Source organism: Salvelinus fontinalis, chromosome 24 (genome assembly GCF_029448725.1).
Source record: "Salvelinus fontinalis isolate EN_2023a chromosome 24, ASM2944872v1, whole genome shotgun sequence".
Taxonomy (NCBI): domain Eukaryota; kingdom Metazoa; phylum Chordata; class Actinopteri; order Salmoniformes; family Salmonidae; genus Salvelinus; species Salvelinus fontinalis.
The window spans coordinates 3,998,877-4,019,936 of NC_074688.1; the positions used below are offsets into that span (position 1 = coordinate 3,998,877).

Genomic DNA, 21,060 nt, shown 5'->3' on the forward strand with positions numbered 1-21,060 from the left:
GTAGCTTGGTGGATCTTTAGATTGATGTTAAGTGGAAGGGATGTCTGTTTATAGTGGAAGAAAACAGAACATTATAATCCTGTTTACTTACGTCAGCTATTGTGCTGCTTGCTGGGTGTCTGTCAATCTCAGTGATGATGTTGGAGACGGCATATAAATGCATTACCTAACCATATTACATTGCGCAATCAGGACTTACAGCACAATAAGTGGGGACAAAATGGTTCTGTAATACCTAGACATGATCTGCGAAGCAATCTAAGGATTCTCTGAAATGAGGTTACCCAATGTACTGAGCGCACAATCAAGTCCAGTCTATTTCTATCATAATGGGCTGATCGCAAGACAAGTCTTCCAAGCGCCACAGAAGCCAATACAGCCCCGGAAAGAGTCCCAAATTGCACCCCATTTCCCTATGTAGTGCACACATTAAGGGCCCTGGTCAAAAGAAGCGCACTAAAAAGGGAATAGGGTGTCATTTGGGATGCGGCCCCAGTATCAATGCAGTCGTCTTTGTCCCATTCACTCGCCCCTACTCTGTATCCTTCATTATCAGGCATAGTGAAAACAAGGTGGCTGTTGTTAAAATCAACACCAGTGTCAGCTCTAAGCTTGGCGCTGGCATAACCCAGGCACGGGGAGACGCAGTGTCAAACACACAGTTTGTTTATTTAGTGCAGTATCGCTGCTTTGTGCACACACACACGCGTGATGACCATCCAAAAGGCATCAACCGCTTGATGTGAATCCTTGCTACATTTCCCTCCTCCTGAACCTCTGTAAACATGCATTACTCTGACTAGGCAAAATCACACACCCTAAGACGTAAGAACAAAAAAAAAAAAATGGAACACGAGAAACATACAGTGCCTTCAGAAAGTATTCACACTACTGGATTTATTCCACATTTTGTTGAGTTACAGCCTGAATTTAAAAAGGTATTATATTGAGATGTTGGGTCACTGGCCTACACACACACACACCCCTCCCCACCCATAATGGAATGATGTTTTTAGAAATTGACAAATTAATTAAAAATTAAAATCTGAAATGTATTCAACACCTTTGTTATGGCAAGCCTAAATATGTTCAGGAGTACAAATTTGTCATTCAAAGTCTGGTCAATTTATATATTTTCAAGTACATAACTATAGAGAACATACAAATGTTATGGTAATAATCACATCTGGGGGGGGGGGGGGGGGCATTTGTTCAAACTGTAGAACGGATTTTATCAAACAAAACTATGCTACATTTGATCTCTGGGACCCTCAGGATGACAAATCAGAGCAAGATTACTCAAAGTAAGTACATTATTTATCTTCAGAGGTGAATGTATCAAACCAGATGCCGTGATAAAAGTTGTTGTGTACTCTCCTCAAACAATAGCATTTCCCCCCCCCCCACTGTAATAGCTACTGTAAAATTGTCCAGTGCAGTTAGATGAGCAAGAATTGAAGCTTTCCACCCATATAAGACATGGACATTTTCTTGCTACTTACAACTTCATGGTAATCACATTAGCGCATGTTAGCTCAACCGTGGGGAGGACACCGATCCCGTAGAGGTTAACAGGATTTCTGAAAGACAACCTAATCTCTGTAGCCCACGCATACAATTATCTGTAAGGTCCTTCAGTCGAGCAGTGCATTTCAAACACAGATTCAACCACAAAGACCAAGGAAGTTTTCCAATGCCTCGCAAAAGGCGGCACATATTGGTAGATGGGTAAAAATAAAAAGCAGACATTGAATATCCCTTAGAGTATAGTGAAGTTCTTACTTACACTTTGGACAGTGTATCAATTCACCCAGTCACTACAAAAGATACAGCCGTCTTTTCTAACTCAATTGCCAGAGAGGAAGGAAACTGCATAGATATTTCACAATGAGGCCAATGTTTGAAACAGAGTTTAATGGCTGTGACAGGAGAAAACTGAGGATGGCTAAACAACGTAGTTACTCCACAACAATAACCTAAATGAGTGAAAAGGAAGCCTGTACGGAATAAAAATATTCCAAAACATGCATCCTGTTTCCAATAAGGCACTAAAGCAAAACTGCAAAAAAAATGTGGCAAAGAAGTTAGCTTTATGTCTGGAATACAAAGAGTTACGTTTGGGGCAAATCCAACACTGTGTCACTGAGTACCACTTTTAATATTTTCAAGCAGGGTGCCGGCTGCATCATGTTATGGGTATGCTCGTCATTGGCAAGGACTAGGGAGTTTTGTAGGATACAAATAATACAGCTAGGCACAGGCAGGATCTTTGAGGAAAACCTGGTTCGGTCTGTTTTCCAACAGACACTGGGAGACAAATTCACCTTTCAGCAGGACAAACCTAAAACACAAGGCCAAATATACACTGGAGTTGCTTACCAAGACCACATTGAATGTTCCTGAGTGGCCTAGCTACAGTTTGGACATACATTTGCTTGCAAATCTATGGCAAGACTTGAAAATGGCTGTCTAGTAATGATCAACAACCAACTTGACAGAGCTTGAATAATTTTCAAAAGAATAAATGTGCAAATATTGTATAATCTAGGTGTGCAAAGCTCTTAGAGACTTAGCCAGAAAGACTCACAGCTGTAATCACTGCCAAAGGTGATTCTAACATGTATTGACTCAGGGGATTGAATACTTATGTAATCAAGATATACAGAGCCGACAAAGTATTCAGACCTCTTTTTTCACTTTGTTGCGTTCCAGCCTTATTCTAAAATGGATTAAATAAATACACCTCAGCAATTTACACACAATACCCCCCGATGACAAAGTGAAAAAAGGTTTTAGTATTTTTGCAAATTTATAAAAATAAATACTTTACATAAGTATAAGTATTCAGACCCTTTGCTATGAGACTCGAAATTGAGCTCAGGTGCATCCTGTTTCCATTGATCATCCTTGAGATGTTTCTACAACTTGATTGGAGTCCACCTGTGGTAAATTCAATTGATTGGACATGATTTGGAAAGGCGCACACACACACACGTCTATATAAGGTGTGCCAAGGTTATAGCGTCATACCCAAGAAGACTTCGAGGCTGTAATTGCTGGCGGAGGTCCTTCAACAAAGTACTGAGTAAACGGTCTGAACACTTATGTAAATGTGATACTTCAGTTAATTTTTTATAAATTGGCAAACATTTAATACAAGTGTTTGCTTTGTCATTGTGGGGTTGTGTGTTGATTGATGAGGAAAAAAACGATCTAAATCTATTTTAGAATAAGGCTGTAACGTAACAAAATCTGGGAAAAGTAAAGGGGTCTGAATACTTCCAAATGCACTGTATTAGTGTTTAATTTTGTATACATAAAAAAAAAAAAATTGACAAAAAAAGTTAGACATTTTCTTCAACGTTGACTTGCGTATTTTGTTTAGATCCTTGACAATTAAATCAATTTTAATCCCACCATGTAACACAACAAATGATGAAAAAGTGGATGAGTGTGAATACTTTCTGAAGCACTGTACTTAATATCTGCCTGCACTCATGTTTCCAGCTCCATCATGGACAAGCAAAAAAACTCAGCCGCACTCTGTGCATCGTCAATGGGCAAGGTAGACAACTTTGCGGCGGGCCTCGTCTCTTCACTTTGTTCATGGGTAAAGAACTGTCATCATTCACGTGTCAAGCAAGCACTCCCTTTGCTCCCTCTATACAAAAAAATACAGTTGAAGTTGGAAGATTACATACACTTAGGTTTGAGTCATTAAAACTCGTTTTCAACCACTCCACAAATGTCTAGTTAACAAACTATAGGTTTGGCATGTCGGTTAGTGCATGACACAAGTCATTTTTCCAACAATTTCCAACAGACAGATTATTTCACTGTATCACATTTCCAGTGGGTCAGAAGTTTACATACACTAAATTGACTGTGCCTATAAACAGCGTGGAAAATTCCAGAAAATGATGACCTGAAAGGCTGCTCAGCAAGGAAGAAGCAACTGCTCCAAAACCGCCATAAAAAAGCCAGACTACGGTTTGCAACTGTACGTGGGGACAAAGATCGTACTTTTTGGAGAAATGTCCTCTGGTCTGATGAAACAAAAATATTACTGTTTGGCCATAACGACCCATAGTTATGTTTGGAGGAAAAAGGGGGAGGCTTGCAAGCCTCCCCCTTTTTCACGAACAACCGTGAAGCACGGGGCTGGCAGTATCATGTTGTGTGGATGCTTTGCTGCAGAAGGGACTGGTGCACTTCACAAAAAAGATGGCATCATGAGGCAGGAAAATTATGTGGATATATTTATGTGGATATATTAAAGCAACATCAAGACATCAGTCAGGAAGTTAAAGCTTGGTCACAAATGGGTCTTCCAAATAGACAATGACCCCAAGCATACTTCCAAAGCTGTGGCAACATGGCTTAAGGACAACAAAGTCAAGGTATTGGAGTGGCCATCACAAAACCCTGACCTCAATCCTATAGAAAACTGAAAAAGTGTGTGCGAGCAAGGAGGACTCAGTTACACCAGCTCTGTCAGGAGGGATAGGCCAAAATTCACCCAACTTATTGTGGGAAGCTTGTGGAAGGCTACCCAAAATGTTTGACCCAAGTTAAACAATTGAAAGGCAATGCTACCAAATATTAATTGAGTGTATGTAAACTTCTGACACACTGGGAATGTGATGAAACAAAAAAAAGCTGAAATAAATCATTCTCTCTACTATTATTCTGACATTTCACATTCTTAAAATAAAGTGGTGGTCCTAACTGAAGGAATTTTACTAGGATTAAATGTCAGAAATTGTAAAAAAAAATAAAAAAAATAATTTGTTTAATTGTATTTGGCTAAGGTGTATGTAAACCTCCGACTTCAACTGTATATAAAATGCGAGAACCAGAAAATGCTGCTTACCTAACCAAGATGGCTGGTGGCACCAGTGCTGGTTCATATTGGAGCAGACCAGCGAGCGAGCCTGGCGCGTCTGTTGGTAATAGAACATGCGCCTCCTACCGCAATGGTACATCAAGATAGGACTTATAGAAACGAATTAGGTTATTTCTTCTGGTTTTGCCCTCCTTTCATGACCACTTTCTTATTCATTCTTCACAGCTAGTATACCTCTCGCTTTTTCATATCAATAACTGCTGCAGTCCAGTAGTAAAATCCCAAATGTTTGTCTTCCACTTTTTAACAGGGCAAAAAGGTTAACCAACCCATTCACCTTGTGCATACCCTCAGTCACACAGAACAAGAGGGTCACTGTACACAGCTCTGCACTGCCTACAGTACAATGTGTCAAACATCATGCAAAACAACTCAAATCACTTTACATAACCATTGGGAAATGGCTTGCGTTGGGAAGAAGGCCTGTCTGTGACATCCATGTACTGTACAAAAGCTAACTTTGCTAACGTGCTTTTCACATCTTGACCTACATCATACGATATATTCTTAGGTTTAGATTCCATCTTATATGGTGGGCATATAGAACGGACAGGTAAGCCTGTATCAACTCTATACAGATACAGACGGGTATTGAAGAACGCCTGTTTTGACTGACTTCTAAACTGAATATGGAGGTCAGACAAGCGCTACTAACCCGTGCCGCCTCCTTGCCCTCTTCCTGCTCCGGTGGGTGCCATCCAAGTGGCACGACAATGTAAACAACGGTCTTAGGACAAACTACCAGACTTGTTAAGTCAAAACGTAGTGAATTTAGAGATGATTTCCTAGACTATCTACTCGACTCACAATCATAGAATTCTAATTATATGGGATTAACGCAATGGTTCTCACCCATAACAATCAATATTCACTGAAAGTAAGCTTTGGGGCAAGATATGCAAATGGTGGGGAACTCAAGGAAACATTTAATCAAATCATCTCACAACAGGTGGAGGCATTCCTTTTCCCTACTGCCTGTCCTTCGACAGACAAAAGAAGCGTTCCTTTCTGATTACGTAAAAGCCAATCAGTAACATATAATGCATTTGGAAAGTATTCAGACCCATTTAGCGTTCCCACATTTTGTTATGTTACAGCATTATTCTAAAATATCCCATAATGACAAAGCAAAAACAGGTTTTTTGAAAATTAAGGAAATATCACATTTACATAAGTATTCAGACCCTTTACTCGGTACTTTGTTGAAGCACCTTTGGCAGTGATTACAGCCTACAGCCTTGAGTCTTCTTGGGTATGGCACTACAAGCTTGGCACACCTGTATTTGAGGAGTTTCTCCAATTCTTCTCTACAGATCTTCTCAAGCTCTTTCAGGTTGGATGGGGAGCGTCGCTGCACAGCTATTTCAGGTCTCTCCAGAGATGTTCAATCGGGTTCAAGTCCGGTCCACTCAAAGACATTCAGAGACTTGTCCCGAAGCCACTCCTGCATTGTCTTGGCTGTGTGCTTAGGGTCGTTCTCCTGTTGGAAGGTAAACCTTCGCCCCCAGTCAGAGGTCCGTAGCAGGTTTTCATCAAGGATCTCGCAGCACTTTGCTCCGTTCATCTGTCCCTCGATCCTGACTAGTTTCCCAGTCTCTGCCGCTGAAAAACATCCCCACAGCATGATCCTGTCACTACCATGCTTCCCGTAGGGATGGTTTCCTCCAGACATGACACTTGGCATTCAGGCCAAAGAGTTCAATCTTGGTTTCATCAGACCAGATAATCTTGTTTCACATGGTCCGAGTGTCCTTTTAGGTGCCTTTTGCAAACTCTAAGTGGGCTGTCATGTGCCGTTTACTGTGGAGTAGCTCTGTCCGGCCACTCTACCATAAAGGCCTGATTGGTGGAGTGCTGCAGAACTGGTTGTCCTTCTGGAGGGTTCTCCCATCGCCAGAGGAACTCTGGAGCTCTAGCAGTGACCATCGGGTTCTTGGTCACCACCCTGACCAAGGCCTTTCCCCCCGAATGCTCAGTGTGGCTGGGTGGCCAGCTCTAGGAAGAGTCTTGGTGGTGGATGATGGAGGCCACTGTGTTCTTGAGGACCTTCAATGCCCTCAGAACAGCCTCAATTCGTGCATGGACTCTACAAAGTGTCGAAAGTGTTCCACAGGGACGCTTGCCCATGTTAACTCCAATACTTCCCCCAGTTGTGTCAAGTTGGTTGGACGTCCTTTGGGTAATGGACCATTCTTGATACACACGGGAAACCATTGAGTGTGAAAAACGCATAAGCATTGCAGTTCTTGACACAAACCGGTGCACCTGGCACCCATTACCACAGGGTTCCCAAACCTTTTCACTCAGGCCACCCTTCCAGCATTGGGGAACATTTTGCACCACCCCTGTGTGCGTGCCACATTTATTTATATGTGCACAAGCACGGTCCATGACACAAAACTATTCACACCCCTCTGGTTGGCGGAGAGAAAATGTTGTCGGTTTAAAGCCTATTTCAAGCAATTCTACACATTTTTGTCATGGGCTGCAGAGAACATTCTGCAGTTTTTGGTAATTCTATACATTTTGCCATGTATAATGTGTATTCATGTGATATTTGAGTGACTAAAACGTTACAAATAAAATGTATGGGCTAAAAAACATTAGCTGACATGGGCTAGTTGATCCAGACATTTCTTACAAGTTATAAAAGCTCTTGAACGTATGCAATGACTGACATGACAAGAGGAACTGATGATGCACTACCAATTGTTGAAATGGCACCCTGTGCATTCTACTATTACAACTTTCAAGAGTATCTTGGAAGCCGGGCCGAGTTGCAAAAAATGAAATCAAATGTAAAAAGATCTCCACGCCCCGCCAACACAGTTTGGGAACCACTGCACTACCAAGCCCCTGGTTCAAAGGCACTTAAATCTTTTGTCTTACCAATTCACCCTCAATGGCACAAATACACACAAACCATGTCTCAACTCTCTCAAGACTTAAAATCCTTCTTTAACCTGTCTCCTTCCCTTCATCTACACTGATTGAAATATATTTAACAAGTTGCATGAATAAGGGATCGTAGCTTTCACCTGGATTCACCTGGGCAGTCTATGTCATGGAAAGGGCAGGTGTTGTTAATGTTTTGTACACCGCGTATAGGCTACAGCATGCAAGTACACAATATAACTAACAGGAGAGGAGAAGTGACGACACATGACAAAAGAAATCTTTCAGATAAAATTGTTTGACATCGTTTCCAGTCCGGTACAAATTCACTTGGTACGTCTGCTTCACTTACCGAAAATCTCCCCGTTTTTGGCATACTCTGTCACCAAGTAGAGCATGTTCTTGGTCTCCATTACCTGTGAAAAAGGGAAGGAAACAATGAGTAAGCAATAAGCACACAGCAAAACAGATTAACACCAACCTCAGCAATGACCTTGGTGCCGTTAAGATGTAAATTCATCTGATAATCCTCGTGCATAGATTCCTGGAACAGTATTAGGCTGGCTGACGTGGGTGTACTGAGAACAGCAGAACAGTCTTAAACGAAAGGATCATAAAAGAACAAAGGAATTAATACAAACTTGCGTTGATCAGCAGAGTAAATGTTGCAAATGGCACACCGTAAAGGCTCGTATTTGCTGCTCACAGCAAAAAAAGTATGCTTTATTTTTTGGAATGACAAAAATGACAAATATGGAACACGAGAGAATGGGAACGATGTTCTGGTTAAACGGCTCTGCTATTCCCAGTAGAGAGACGGTACTGATAGTGCCAGCCAGCGGTGTGTGTGGGAGGACACCAGGGCAGCATCCCAAATGGCACACTATTCCCTATGTGCACTTCTTTTTGAGCCCTATGGGAAGTAGTGCACCACATTGGGAATAGGATGCCATTTGGGACGTGGCCTAGAATTAGCCAAAGAAAACAAAAGGATGAATAGAGATAAAAAATAAAATAAACGCATTAATGAATCAGATACATTCACATGGAAATCCCACAAAGTGGTTATTTCATGTAAATTTCCATCTGGGCTAACTTACCTTTTACTCTGCACCATTTCTGACCAATACGCCCCTGTCTTCATGATTTGACCAAAAACCCTGTAGTGATAATCAATGTCACTTTTCCCAGTGCTTTCCATAACATGCCGATCACATGGCACTTACTATCCAAATTCTGTCACAGCACTTGGTCAATGATGCAAAGGGGGAAATTACATGGATTGTTATCCCATGCAAATGTCAACATTATAGCCTACAACTTCTCTGTGTTGTTGAGAACGCTTGATGGGGACAAATAGGCCATATATTGATGAAGGTGGAGATGAGTTCATTGGAAACAGTGAAGAGTTGTGTGTGTGTGTATGTGACTGTGGGAAACTTGGGCCTCTGAGTCCGCTGAGGCGGCATCCTGTGAAGCAAAGACCCCAAGACAAACTGAACGGGGGGGGGGTTGGTTGTTTGGAGATGAGAGAGCCGATGCCAAGCCTGCTGCCCTCTGTTTATGAGGCCTGAAAGGAAATGACTAATTGACCCATGCCGTTTGTATGGAAGAGCTGTTGGAAATAATGATACACCGTGATTACACAGCAAAGCCTGGACCAGAGCCATTTGGTTGTGTAATAATAATTAACTGCTATTCACATTCCCAATGACCAACGGGACCTAAAGTCTTATGTAAGAAAAGTGAAGTCTGGGGTGGGATTTTCGGCTTGACTAGTAGAGGACCTCCTCTGATTGTGGAGCTTGACAGCTGAACATTGATTTTCCTCGCACTGCTTTTAACACGAGAGGCTGAACCCTACAGTACAGCTTGGGTGACATTTTGTTAAGCACCTTGACACGTTGCTTGGAGAGGGTTGGTTGGTTAGTTATTAACTCAGTCAGACGTCAGTTCTGATATCTATGAAGGTCTAGGACTGTGAAGGCCAGGTAGATTGGAGATGTTTGCTCACCCATTAGAAAAATGTCCTGAATGACCATAGGCATTGCACATTTATACAAAAACCCAGAGGAACAAATAAAAATGGATTATATTTTGTATACTTGTGTTTTAAAAAGGAGAGGTTTACCTGGTACAACTTGATGATGTGCGGGTGGTCCAACATTTTCATGATCTGTACCTCCCGGTAGATCTTCTCCAGGTTCACAGCATCTAGTTGGCTCTTGTCTATGATTTTAATGGCAACCTGTGGAACACAGAATACAGTGATGAGTCCCTGGACAAAACATTCAAAAGGATTCCCTTGAGGTCTTTTTTGTGTAAAGGAATATACAGTGGGGAGAACAAGTATTTGATACACTGACGATTTTGCAGGTTTTCCTACTTACAAAGCATGTAGAGGTCTGTAATTTTAATTACTTAAAAATCATACAATGTGATTTTCTGGATTTTTTAGATTCCGTCTCTCACAGTTGAAGTGTACCTACGATAAAAATTACAGACCTCTACATGCTTCGTAAGTAGGAAAACCTGCAAAATCGGCAGTGTATCAAATACTTGTTCTCCCCACTGTATATTCTATATATTGTAAATGTTTAGGCATACATTTTAAAGTGTTGCTTAGACTGAGGCAGATAATTCTAAGAAAGTCCAGAGGCAAAAGTGGTAAGCAGTAGGCCTAGCTCTCCCTAATATAATTCCACAGCACTCTTAAGTTCTTGCAAGGCGAGCACAGACAATAAACCTCAAATGCTATCCTTTGCACAAAAAAACTGTTTGCTAGGGGAAATCATAAACAGCTTTTATATTCTGTCATCCACACTGGGTGAGAGGTAAGGGAGGCAGACACTAGCAGAAGCTGCTGGAAAACAGGCAATTTCTTCATCCTTGCAAGAGTTGATTAACAGTGTCCATGTCATGATAACATGCAATATCCCAAGTCTCGCTCTCTCATAAACAGCATTTCATCACCACCAGGACTTGAAGAGATCCAAGTGTCTGTGAGCCAAGCTCTGGAGTAAACAAAACGAGGGGAGGCCTTTAATCATTCTACCCAATTCAATGCTTGATTACATCCATATCACTGCACTAATGCTCCCCTCCCTCTTCGTTATGAACAGAAGACATTTACACCTTGATCACACCTACAAAATCATTGCGCAAAATGGTACGCAGCATTATCTGGATGTGTGCAACAAAAGTTCAACATTCACCTCCTGCTACCATTTCTGTCAAGCCATCTACGCATATTGTTTGATGCATACGTTCAATATTTCCAATTTATGCATCACACAGAACGCACTGCAACTGCCTCTGCAAGGCAAACGCAGTGTTCCATTGGAAATGAATGTACTTCTGGTGTACCAAAACACAAAGACGCTTTCGGTGTGATGAGGCGTTAGGCCTACTGCCAGCCACTACAAGGAGGTCAAGTAAGGTCGGGGGCATTCTTGAACTGAGGACCTACTGATTACTAAGACGATTGAAGTAATGAGAGATTTTAAATCTTGCAATGTCAAGAATCCAGGAAAGTGGGCTGCTGCTAATACCATATCCAAGAGATAAACACTAAACAGGGGCTGACGGATTTGCTTTGCAATTACTAGTTAGGTACACAGTAGCCCCATAATGGACTAAAGGAGCCTAACGATACCCATTATAAACCAAGGACCTTAAAATGTTCTAGTTAAAGGCGAAATGGCTTTGGAAGCCAAAACAGACAAATACTCCATCTAAATGTGAATCGATTCTCAAATGCAGTATGGTTATAGAAACATAAATCCCCCTACTTTCAAATCACATCAAAATAATTCCACAAACGCAAAAAGCACACATACACTCTACACAGTTTTAACACAGTTGCAGCCAACTGTATTTTTCATTGACAACACGTTTGTGGCGTCCGTCTTCTGTTTACATACAGGTGTGGAGACGCATATACAGCACCAGTCAAAAGTTTGGACACCTACTCATTCAAGGGTTTTTCTTTATTTTTAATATTCTCTACATTGTAGAATAATAGTGAAAACACCAAAAATATGAAACAACACATATGGAATCATGTAGTAGCAAAAAAAAAAAGTGTTAAACAAATCAAAATATATTTGTAAGCTATGTAACCTATTATTAAATAATGGCAATAAAGATACTTTTAGATTTGTATCATTTAGATAGAATATTGATTAACCACGACATTGATTTTAAGATATGAAGACTTATTATAAATTAAATGAAACTGTTCCACAAAAATGTGCATCTGAGAAATCACAACTGGTGCGCAGATCAGCATAAATGGTACGATACTCCAAATGGAAAAGGTTGCCGACCGCTGGTGAAGCCTATTACCAGCAACTTCAGAAGTGTAAGGGGCAGAATCTGCGAAGCGTGGTTGGGGGGGGGGGGGGGGGGGGGTCTGGTCAAGAAGAGTTATTTTTCTTCTGTTTAGGCTATAGTGATCTCTGGCTCCGTTTTTTGTAATTTGTATGGTCTTTTTAAATCGCAGTGCCTAAATCGTCAGACAAGCTCAGTAGCCTATGCATAGTTGATTTTATTCAAATATAGGGTGTGTGTCTATATATGGAAACATTTGTCACCATCTGGATGTCACCTTGACATGCCAATTAGCTAGCGTAACGAGGTTGTATCGAGGTTCTTCCCTGTTTTGCTTCACCGGGCAGATGTTGCTGGCAGCAGCTAACGTAGCCAATTTGTTCCATCCCACTTGATTATATTTGGAGTAGGATAGCAGCCTACACAAAAAAATAACTTGTAGTGTTGGTAGTCACCGTGATACAGTCTACTGCTCATTGAGAGAGTTTGCAGTGCAAGCAGGCAACACAACATCACAGGGCACAGTGTGAGTTAGTTCCTGCTTGCCGGCTAATGCCGAGCACTGCAGTAATGAGAGGCAAGTAGGTAGATTGTGTGGCCAATATCATGCCAGAATGACAGCTAAAGCACATTTATTGTAGTGATTTTCACTGAAAATTTACAACTACGGCATTAATATCTACATAAAAATAAACAATTACCCAGATAGAAATGGAATGACTCTCTCAAGTCCCAACTTTGGCAGACAAGTTTCTAAATCTCGTTGAACTCACAAGAATAAATTAGCTAGCTGGTGAGGGCTCATTAGCACAACTGACTGAACCGAATCCGTTCGTCCCCACTCAACTTTCCTGCATGACATGCGTCATACATTTTGGGCACCTGGCGTCTCCGTATAGCCTCTCCCAGTGGACTACCTGTGCTAATTAGCTAGCTATAGTACCAGTTAAATGTTCGGACACAGCAACTAATTCAAGGGTTTTTCTTTATTTTTACTATTTTCTACATTGTAGAATAATAGTGAAGACATCAACACTATGAAATAACACATATGGAATCATGTAGTAACCAAAAATGTCAAATCAAATTTATTGGTCACATACATGTGTTTAGCAGATGTTATTGCAGGTGTAGAAATGCTTGTGTGAAACAAATCTAAATATATTTTATATTCTTTAAAGTAGCCACCCTTTGCCTTGATGACAGCTTTGCACGCTTTAGGCATTATCTCAACCAGCTTCACCTGGAATGCTTTTCCAACAGTCTTGGAGGAGTTTCCACATATGCTGAGCACTTGTTGGCCGCTTACTTACTTCTATGAATAATAAACGTTGAATCCACCCATAAGAAGTAGTAGTAAGACGATTATTACAACAACAAAAAATGTGTTCACGGTTAATGTCCTTAATTGTCGGTTACACGATTCTACGATAACTGTGCCAGCCCTAACAACAAGTTATTTCTCCCTCGCCCATCGAAACAAATATTACTTTCTTTTACAAGTTTTAACTAGCACCATGCTGCTCTTTTTGCAAGCTAGCAAGCATAAACTAAGAAGCTGGGAAGGGCGCATTAGGAGGACTGACTGAACCGAATCCAATAAGCTCCACCCGACTCTCAACATGTCATCAATTTGGGAACTAGGTGTGTCCGTATAGCCTCTCCCTAATCCACCCGTCTTCTGTCTGTTTCCGTAAACAAGCAATGTAACATGGAAATACGGCCGTGTATGAACTCTAACCCTATAAAAAGGTTAGTAACTTAACCTTTTGTTTTTTGAAAATTATTTATTGCCGATATGAAAGATAAGTTCCTTATGTTTCCAGAACTGTACCGCAAGGACGCGTGTTAACGTTTAGAGCAAGCATCGGGGCTCAACAAAAAACTCCCCCGTTCATTAGATTCTACCGTCAAAAGGCGCTAAAGCAGTTAGCGTCTTAGCTCTCGAAAACTCTAGGCGGCATTCTGCCTTTTCCCTAAAGTTTTCAGCCATGCATACGTTTTGCACAGATCAATAAAGCTATGGGTGCCTCCATCCGATGAAATGTCCCTTCTGCTACACTTCCTGAGTTACACACAAGTGTTCGGAGTATACTAGATACCGTAGCTAATTAGCACAGGTGGTCGCCTCGTCTTCCATAAACAAATAAAATTTTATTTGTCACATGCGCCGACTACAATACGTGTAGACAGTGAAATGCTTACTTAACTGCATTGTTGGTTAATGTTTTGTAAGAAAAATAAGTCAAAAATAAAACATTAAAGTAACAAATAATTAAAGAGCAGCAGTAAATTAACAATAGCGAGGCTATTTACAGAGGGTACCAGTACAGAGTAAATGGGTGGGCCTGGTCTGGGTAGCCATTTGATTAGCTGTTCAGGAGTCTTATGGCTTGTGGGGGTAGAATAACATGCACTGTAACATGGAGATATGGCGTGTAGAATGGCGCTGGAGGGGATGGCTGATGTTTTACGTGCTCACAACCAATTGTGCTATTTTGTTAGTTTTTCCGCATTGTTTGTAACTTATTTTGTACATAATGTTGCTGCTACCATCTCTTATGACCAACAATAACTTCTGGACATCAGAACAGCAATTACTCACCTCGAACTGGAAGAATAATTTTTCTTTAATGAGTCCGACGCGAAGGATATACTGCTTTCTCAGGAACGGGCCCAAATCCCCGTCATTTGCGTGAAGAAAAGACAGAGAAAAATAGGGCGGAGGTCGGGCTGCCTTCTGAGAATTTGTAGGCGAGTGAGTATACTCCCACTGCTATCCGTTCTATTGGCCAACGTGCAATCATTGGAAAATAAAATGGATAACCTACAATCAAGATTATACTACCAACGGGACATTAAAAACTGTAATATCTTATGTTTCACCAAGTCGTGGCTGAACGACGACAGATAATATAGAGCTGGTGGGATATTCCATGCACCGGCAGGACAGAGAAGCTATGTCTGATAAGTCAAGGTGCGGGGGTGTGTGTCTATTTGTCAATAACAGCTGGTGCGAGATGTCTAATATTAAAGATGTCTCAATGTATTGTATTGCTCGCCTGAGGTAGAGTACCTTGTAAAAAACTGTAGACCAAACTATCTACCAAGAGAGTTCTCATCTATATTATTCGTAGCCGTCTATTTACCACCACAAACCGATGCTCCTGATTCCTGCTTACAAGCAAAAACTAAAGCAGGAATTACCAGTGACTCGTTCAATACGGAAGTGGTCAGATGACACGGATGCTACGCTACAGGACTGTTTTACTAGCACAGACTGGAATATGTTCCGGGATTCATCAAATGGCATTCAGGAGTATACCAGTCATCGGCTGCACCAATAAGTGCATTGAGGTTGTCGTCCCCACAGTGACCGCAAGTACATATCCCAACCAGAAGCCAAGGGTTAGAGGAAACATCTGCAACGAGCTAAAGGCTAGAGCTGCCGCTTCAAGGAGTGGGACACTAACCCGAACGCTTATAAGAAATCCCACTATGCCCTCAGACAAACAAAGCATCAATAGAGGATTAAGATTGAATCCTACTACACCGGCTCTGACGCTCGTTGGATGTGGCAGGGCTTGAAAACTATTACGGACTGCAAAGAGAAACCCAGCCGCAAGATGCCCAGTGACGTGAGCCTACCAGACGAGCTAAATGCCTTTTGTGCTCGCTTCGAGGCAAGCAACACTGAAGCATGCATGAGAGCACCAACTGTTCAGGACAACAGTGTGATAACGCTCTCGGTAGCCGATGTGAGCAAGACCTTTAAACAGGTCAACATTCACAAAGCCGCGGGGCCAGACGGATTACCAGGACGTGTAGTCAAAACATGTGCGGACCAACTGGCAAGTGTCTTCCCTGACATTTTCAACCTCTCACTGACTGAGTCTGTAATACCTACATGTTTCAAGCAGACCACCATAGTAATGTACCCAAGGAAGCAAAGGTAACCTGCCTAAATGATTACTGCTCGTATCACTCACGTCAGTAGCCATGAAGTGCTTGGAAAGGCTGGTCATGGCTTACATCAACAGTATCCTCCAGGATACCCAAGACCCACTCAAATTCACATACCAACACAACAGATCCACAGTTGACGCAATCTCAATCGTACTCCACACTGCCCTTTCCCAACTGGACAAAAGGAACACCTAAGTGAGAATGCTGTTCATTGACTACAGCTCAGTGTTCAACATCATAGTGCCCACAAAGCTCATCACTAAGTTATGGACCCTGGGAATAAAACACCTCCCTCTGCAACTGGATCCTGGACTTCCTGACAGGCCACCCCCCAAGTGGTAAGGCTAGGCAATATCAGATCTGCTACGCTGATCCTCAACATTGGGGAACCTTAGAGGTGTGTGCTTGATCCTCAAAGTTCTAAGGCTGCACCATCGAGAGCATCCTGACCGGTTGCATCACTGCCTGGTATGGCAACTGCTCGGCCTCCGACCGCAAGGCACTACAGAGGGTAGTGCTTACGGCCCAGTACATCACTGGGGCCAAGCTTCCTGCATTCCAGGACCTAAACTCTGCAAAAAAAGACACGTCCCTTTTTCAGGACCCTCTTTCAAAGAAAATGTGTACAAATCAAAATAACTTCACAGATCTTCATTGTAAAGGATTTAAACACTGTTTCCCATGCTTGTTCAATGAACATGCACCTGTGGAACGGTCGTTAAGACATTAACAGCTTACAGACGGTAGGTAATTAACGTCACAGTTATGAAAACTTAGGACACTAAAGAGGCCTTTCTATGGACTCTGAAAAACACCAAAAGAAAGATGCCCAGGGTCTCTGCCCATCTGCGTGAACGTGCCTCAGGCATGCTTCAAGGAGGCATGCGGACAGCAGATGTGGCCAGGGCAATAAATTGCAATGTCTGTACTGTGAGACGCCTAAGACAGCACTACAAGGGAGACAGGACGGACAGCTGATCGTCCTTGCAGTGGAAGACCATGTGTAACACACCTGCACAGGATCGGTACATCTGAACATCACACCTGCGGGACAGGAACAGGATAGCAACAACAAGCTACACCAGGAATGCACAATCCCTCCATCAGTGCTCAGACTGTCTTCAATAGGCTGAGAGAGGCTGGACTGAGCGCTTGTAAGCCTGTCGTAAGGCAGGTCCTCACAAGACATCACCGGTAACAACGTCGCCTATGGGCACAAACCCACCGTCGCTGGACCAGACAGGATTGGCAAAAAGTGCTCTTCACTGACTAGTTGCGGTTTTGTCTCACGAGGGGTGATGGTCGGATTCGCGTTTATCATCGAAGGACTTGGAGGTAGAGGGTCCGTCATTGTCTGGGGCGGTGGGTCATAGCATTATCGGACTGAGCTTGTTGTCATTGCAGGCAATCTCAACGCTATGCGTGACAGGGAAGACATCCTCCTCCCTCATGTGGTACCCTTCCTGCAGGCTCATCCTGACATGACCCTCCAGCATGACAATGCCACCAGCCATACTGCTCGTTCTGTGCGTGATTTCCTGCAAGACAGGAATGTCAGTGTTCTGCCATGGCCAGCGAAGAGCCCGGATCTCAATCCCATTTAGCACTTCTGGGACCTGTTGGATTGTAGGGTGAGGGCCAGGGCCATTCCCCCCAGAAATGTCAGTGAACTTGCAGGTGCCTAGGTGGAAGAGCGGGGTAACATCTCACAGCAAGAACTGGCAAATCTGGTGCAGTCCATGAGGAGGAGATGCACTGCAGTACTTAATGCAGCTGGTGGCCACACCAGATACTGACTGTTACTTTTGATTTTGACCCCCCTTTGTTCAGGGACACATTATTCAATTTCTGTTAGTCACATGTCTATGGAACTTGTTCAGTTTATGTCTCAGTTGTTGAATCTTGTTATGTTCATACAAATATTTACACATGTTAAGTTTGCTGAAAATAAACACAGTTGACAGTGAGGTTGATGATGAAGTAGATTTTTTTGCTGAGTTCATATACTAGGCGGTGTCAGGGGAAAGACCCAAAAATTGTCAAAAACTCCAGTCACCAAAGTCATAGACTGTACTCTCTGCTACCGCACGGCAAGCAGTACCGGAGCGCCAAGTCCAGGATCAAAAAGCTCCTTAAAAGCTTCTACCCCCAAGCCATAAGACTGCTGAACAATTAATGAAAAGCCCACTGGATTATTTACATTGACACCCCTGCTCCATTTGTTTTCTACACTGCTGCTACTCATCGTTTATTATCTATGCATAGTCACTTCACCCCTACCTACATGTACAAATTACCTCAACGAAACTGTAACCCCACACATTGACTCTGTACTGGTACCTCCTGTATATAGCCTCGTTATTGTATTGTGTTACTTTATTTGGTAAACTCTTTCTTGAACTGCACTGTTGGTTAAGGTCTACACATGTCGTATTCGGTGCATGTGACAAATAAAGTTTGATTTTATCAATTCAACCTTTTGGAAATCGCTGATATGAAAGATACCGTCCTTACGCTTGTTAATGTTCAGATTGAGTGTCAGCGCACTTAACAAAACTCCCCTGCACAGAAGTCGCCTTCGTCAAATGACTTATGTGTAATGTAATGGAAATGAGAGTCATGATCAAGGACTATTAGCGTCTGTGAATAGTGTACACAACGGCTGCACACTTGGTTTTTGCCCTAACACTACACAGCGGATTCAGATAATCAAAGCTTGATGATGAGTTGGTTATTTGAATCAGCTGTGTAGTGCTGGGGGGGGGGCAAGGACTATGGATGGAGTGGCTTGTTGACCACATTATACAAACTGCACACAATTGGTAGTGAGAGTAATGAAGCAAGGTATTGATCCATGGTTAAAGAAAGGCAGTGTATTGCACAACATTGAGGTTACAAAGTGATGGGATCATGTGAATCTCATGGCATGAACACACATGAATGAATCAGCTTCATAGTTAGGCTAACGTTGTCTAAATGTAAAACTGGGTGACACCCAATTTTGCTTATCATAGACAGTTTTGATTATCAAGTTACATAATAGTTTGTAAGTTACTAGTCTATAACTTTATTCATGTACGGGTCAAAATCTTTGCAAAAAAAAGACTGTTTGCAACATAGTAAACTAAGTAGGTGTGAAGTGGTCTAAACATGTCAATGTCAAATGTGAACAGAATGAGACAACTACAGAATAAATGTGCAAATATAACTTTAGATAACTAGCTAACTTACAACTGCAATGCAGGGGGCAAGTAACTACTAGCGTGTTAGTTAAAAGACAAGGTTAGTGCCCTTTGCAAGAGAATCACACGCTTAGCTCACCGTTAACTAGCATGCTAGCCAGCCAGCTAGCTAATTCTCAGCACTCACCTCGGTCTTGGTAATGCGATGTCTTGCCAGCTTCACAACGGCGAAATTACCCTTTCCTAGAGTACGTTCGATATCGTAGAAGCCCACTCGGACAGGACCCCGGACCATCTGTTTTTGGTGATTGTCAGCCATGACCATTCTTTATTAAATAGGGTTTGGGGTGAGGACCTAGGGGCTCGCGACTTGAGCCTACAGATGTTGAAGGGGAAACAAACCGCCCGCTAAAATGTTGTCTATTAAAAATAGACGAAGTACATTTCTCGGTCGGCCTGCCAGTTTGAACGTTAAGGACCCGTCAGACCAAGGAGACGACAGAAGACATTTACGGCTGTCACGCCACGTTCTCCAATACAATAGAGCTATAATATTTCAGCTAGCTACCTATATTAGCTAAAGTACATGAGTTGAGTTGCAGGAGGCATCATATTCTCTCGTTGACGTACATTGACGTCAGAGCCATGGGGGTATTTGTACAGGGGGCGGGCCTCTGAAGCGGTTCCACGCTTCAGTGCCAATTCGTTTCCAAGCCAACCGGACCCACCTCTTACGTCAACCGGTAACATTGCTATTCTGATATCTGTTTGCTCGCCGCCCTGAGTGGAGGGTTGACTTTGAAGTTTGACCTGCAGGTGCACAGAAAAAGCTTTTGTTACTCTGAGTCAAAGTGCAGGGATTGGACTGGTGAATTATTTATGTACATTTATACTAGCACATTAATCCATGCATGCATGTTGTTTTGATGTGTGAAGGTGTGTGTTCAGCTGGGCTCTGACTATGTAACGTGTACATGCTTATGCACAAAGCAAATGATGCATGCAAGTGATGCAACCACTAATACATTTTATTATAACTTCTGTTGGTTGCAATTGCCCTTTACGGCTGTGGTAAAATACGGCAAACATTAATTTGGATTATGCTGGATGGTGTGTGTTCTGCAAGGTTTGTACACTGAACAAAAAAAGTGTTTCATGAGCTGAAATAAAAGATCCCAGAATTGTTCCATATGCACAAAAACTGTATTTTCTTCGTAAATTTTGTGCACAAATTTGTTTACATCCCTGTTAGTGAGCATTTCTCCTTTGCCAAGATAATCCAACCACCTGACAGGTGTGGCATATCAAGAAGCTGATTAAACAGCATGATCATTACACAGGTGCACCTTGTCCTGGGGACAATAAAAGACCACTCTAAAATGTGCAGTTTTGTCACACAACACAATGCCACAGATGTCTCAAGTTTTGAGGGAGCATGCAATTGGCATGCTGACTGCAGGAAAGTCCACCAGAGCTGTTGCCAGAAAACTGAATCTTAATTTCTCTACCATTGGCCACCTCCATCGTTTTAGAGAATTTGGCAGTACTTCCAACCGGCCTCACAACCGCAGACCATGTGTAACCATGCCAGCCCAGGACCTCCACATCCTGCTTCTTCACCTGTGGGATCGTCTAAAACCAGCCACCCAGACTGCTGATGTCTGCAATAAAGCCCTTTTGTGGGAAAATGACTGCGCCCCTGCCCAGTCATGTGAAATCCATAGATTAGAGCCGAATACATTTATTTCAATTGACTGATTTCTTTATACTGTATGAACT

General features: G+C 42.3%; 1 protein-coding gene across 2 annotated transcripts in view; it reads right to left on the reverse strand.

Moving 5' to 3' along the window:
- sik2b (salt-inducible kinase 2b) overlaps window positions 1-19,916 on the reverse strand; it is a 58,920-nt gene extending 39,004 nt beyond the window's left edge. Inside the window, exons 1-3 of one of the 2 annotated variants that reach the window (XM_055879421.1) lie at window positions 19,469-19,916; window positions 9,933-10,049; window positions 8,154-8,217 (exon numbers count right to left, since the gene is read on the reverse strand). In XM_055879421.1, the coding sequence (XP_055735396.1) occupies window positions 8,154-8,217; window positions 9,933-10,049; window positions 19,469-19,606 (319 nt within the window). In that variant the 5' untranslated portion in view covers window positions 19,607-19,916. Of the gene's footprint in view, window positions 1-8,153; window positions 8,218-8,442; window positions 9,906-9,932; window positions 10,050-19,468 lie in introns of those variants that run through there. The other variant, XM_055879422.1, reaches the window with a different exon arrangement.
- Window positions 19,917-21,060: the final 1,144 nt, after the last annotated feature.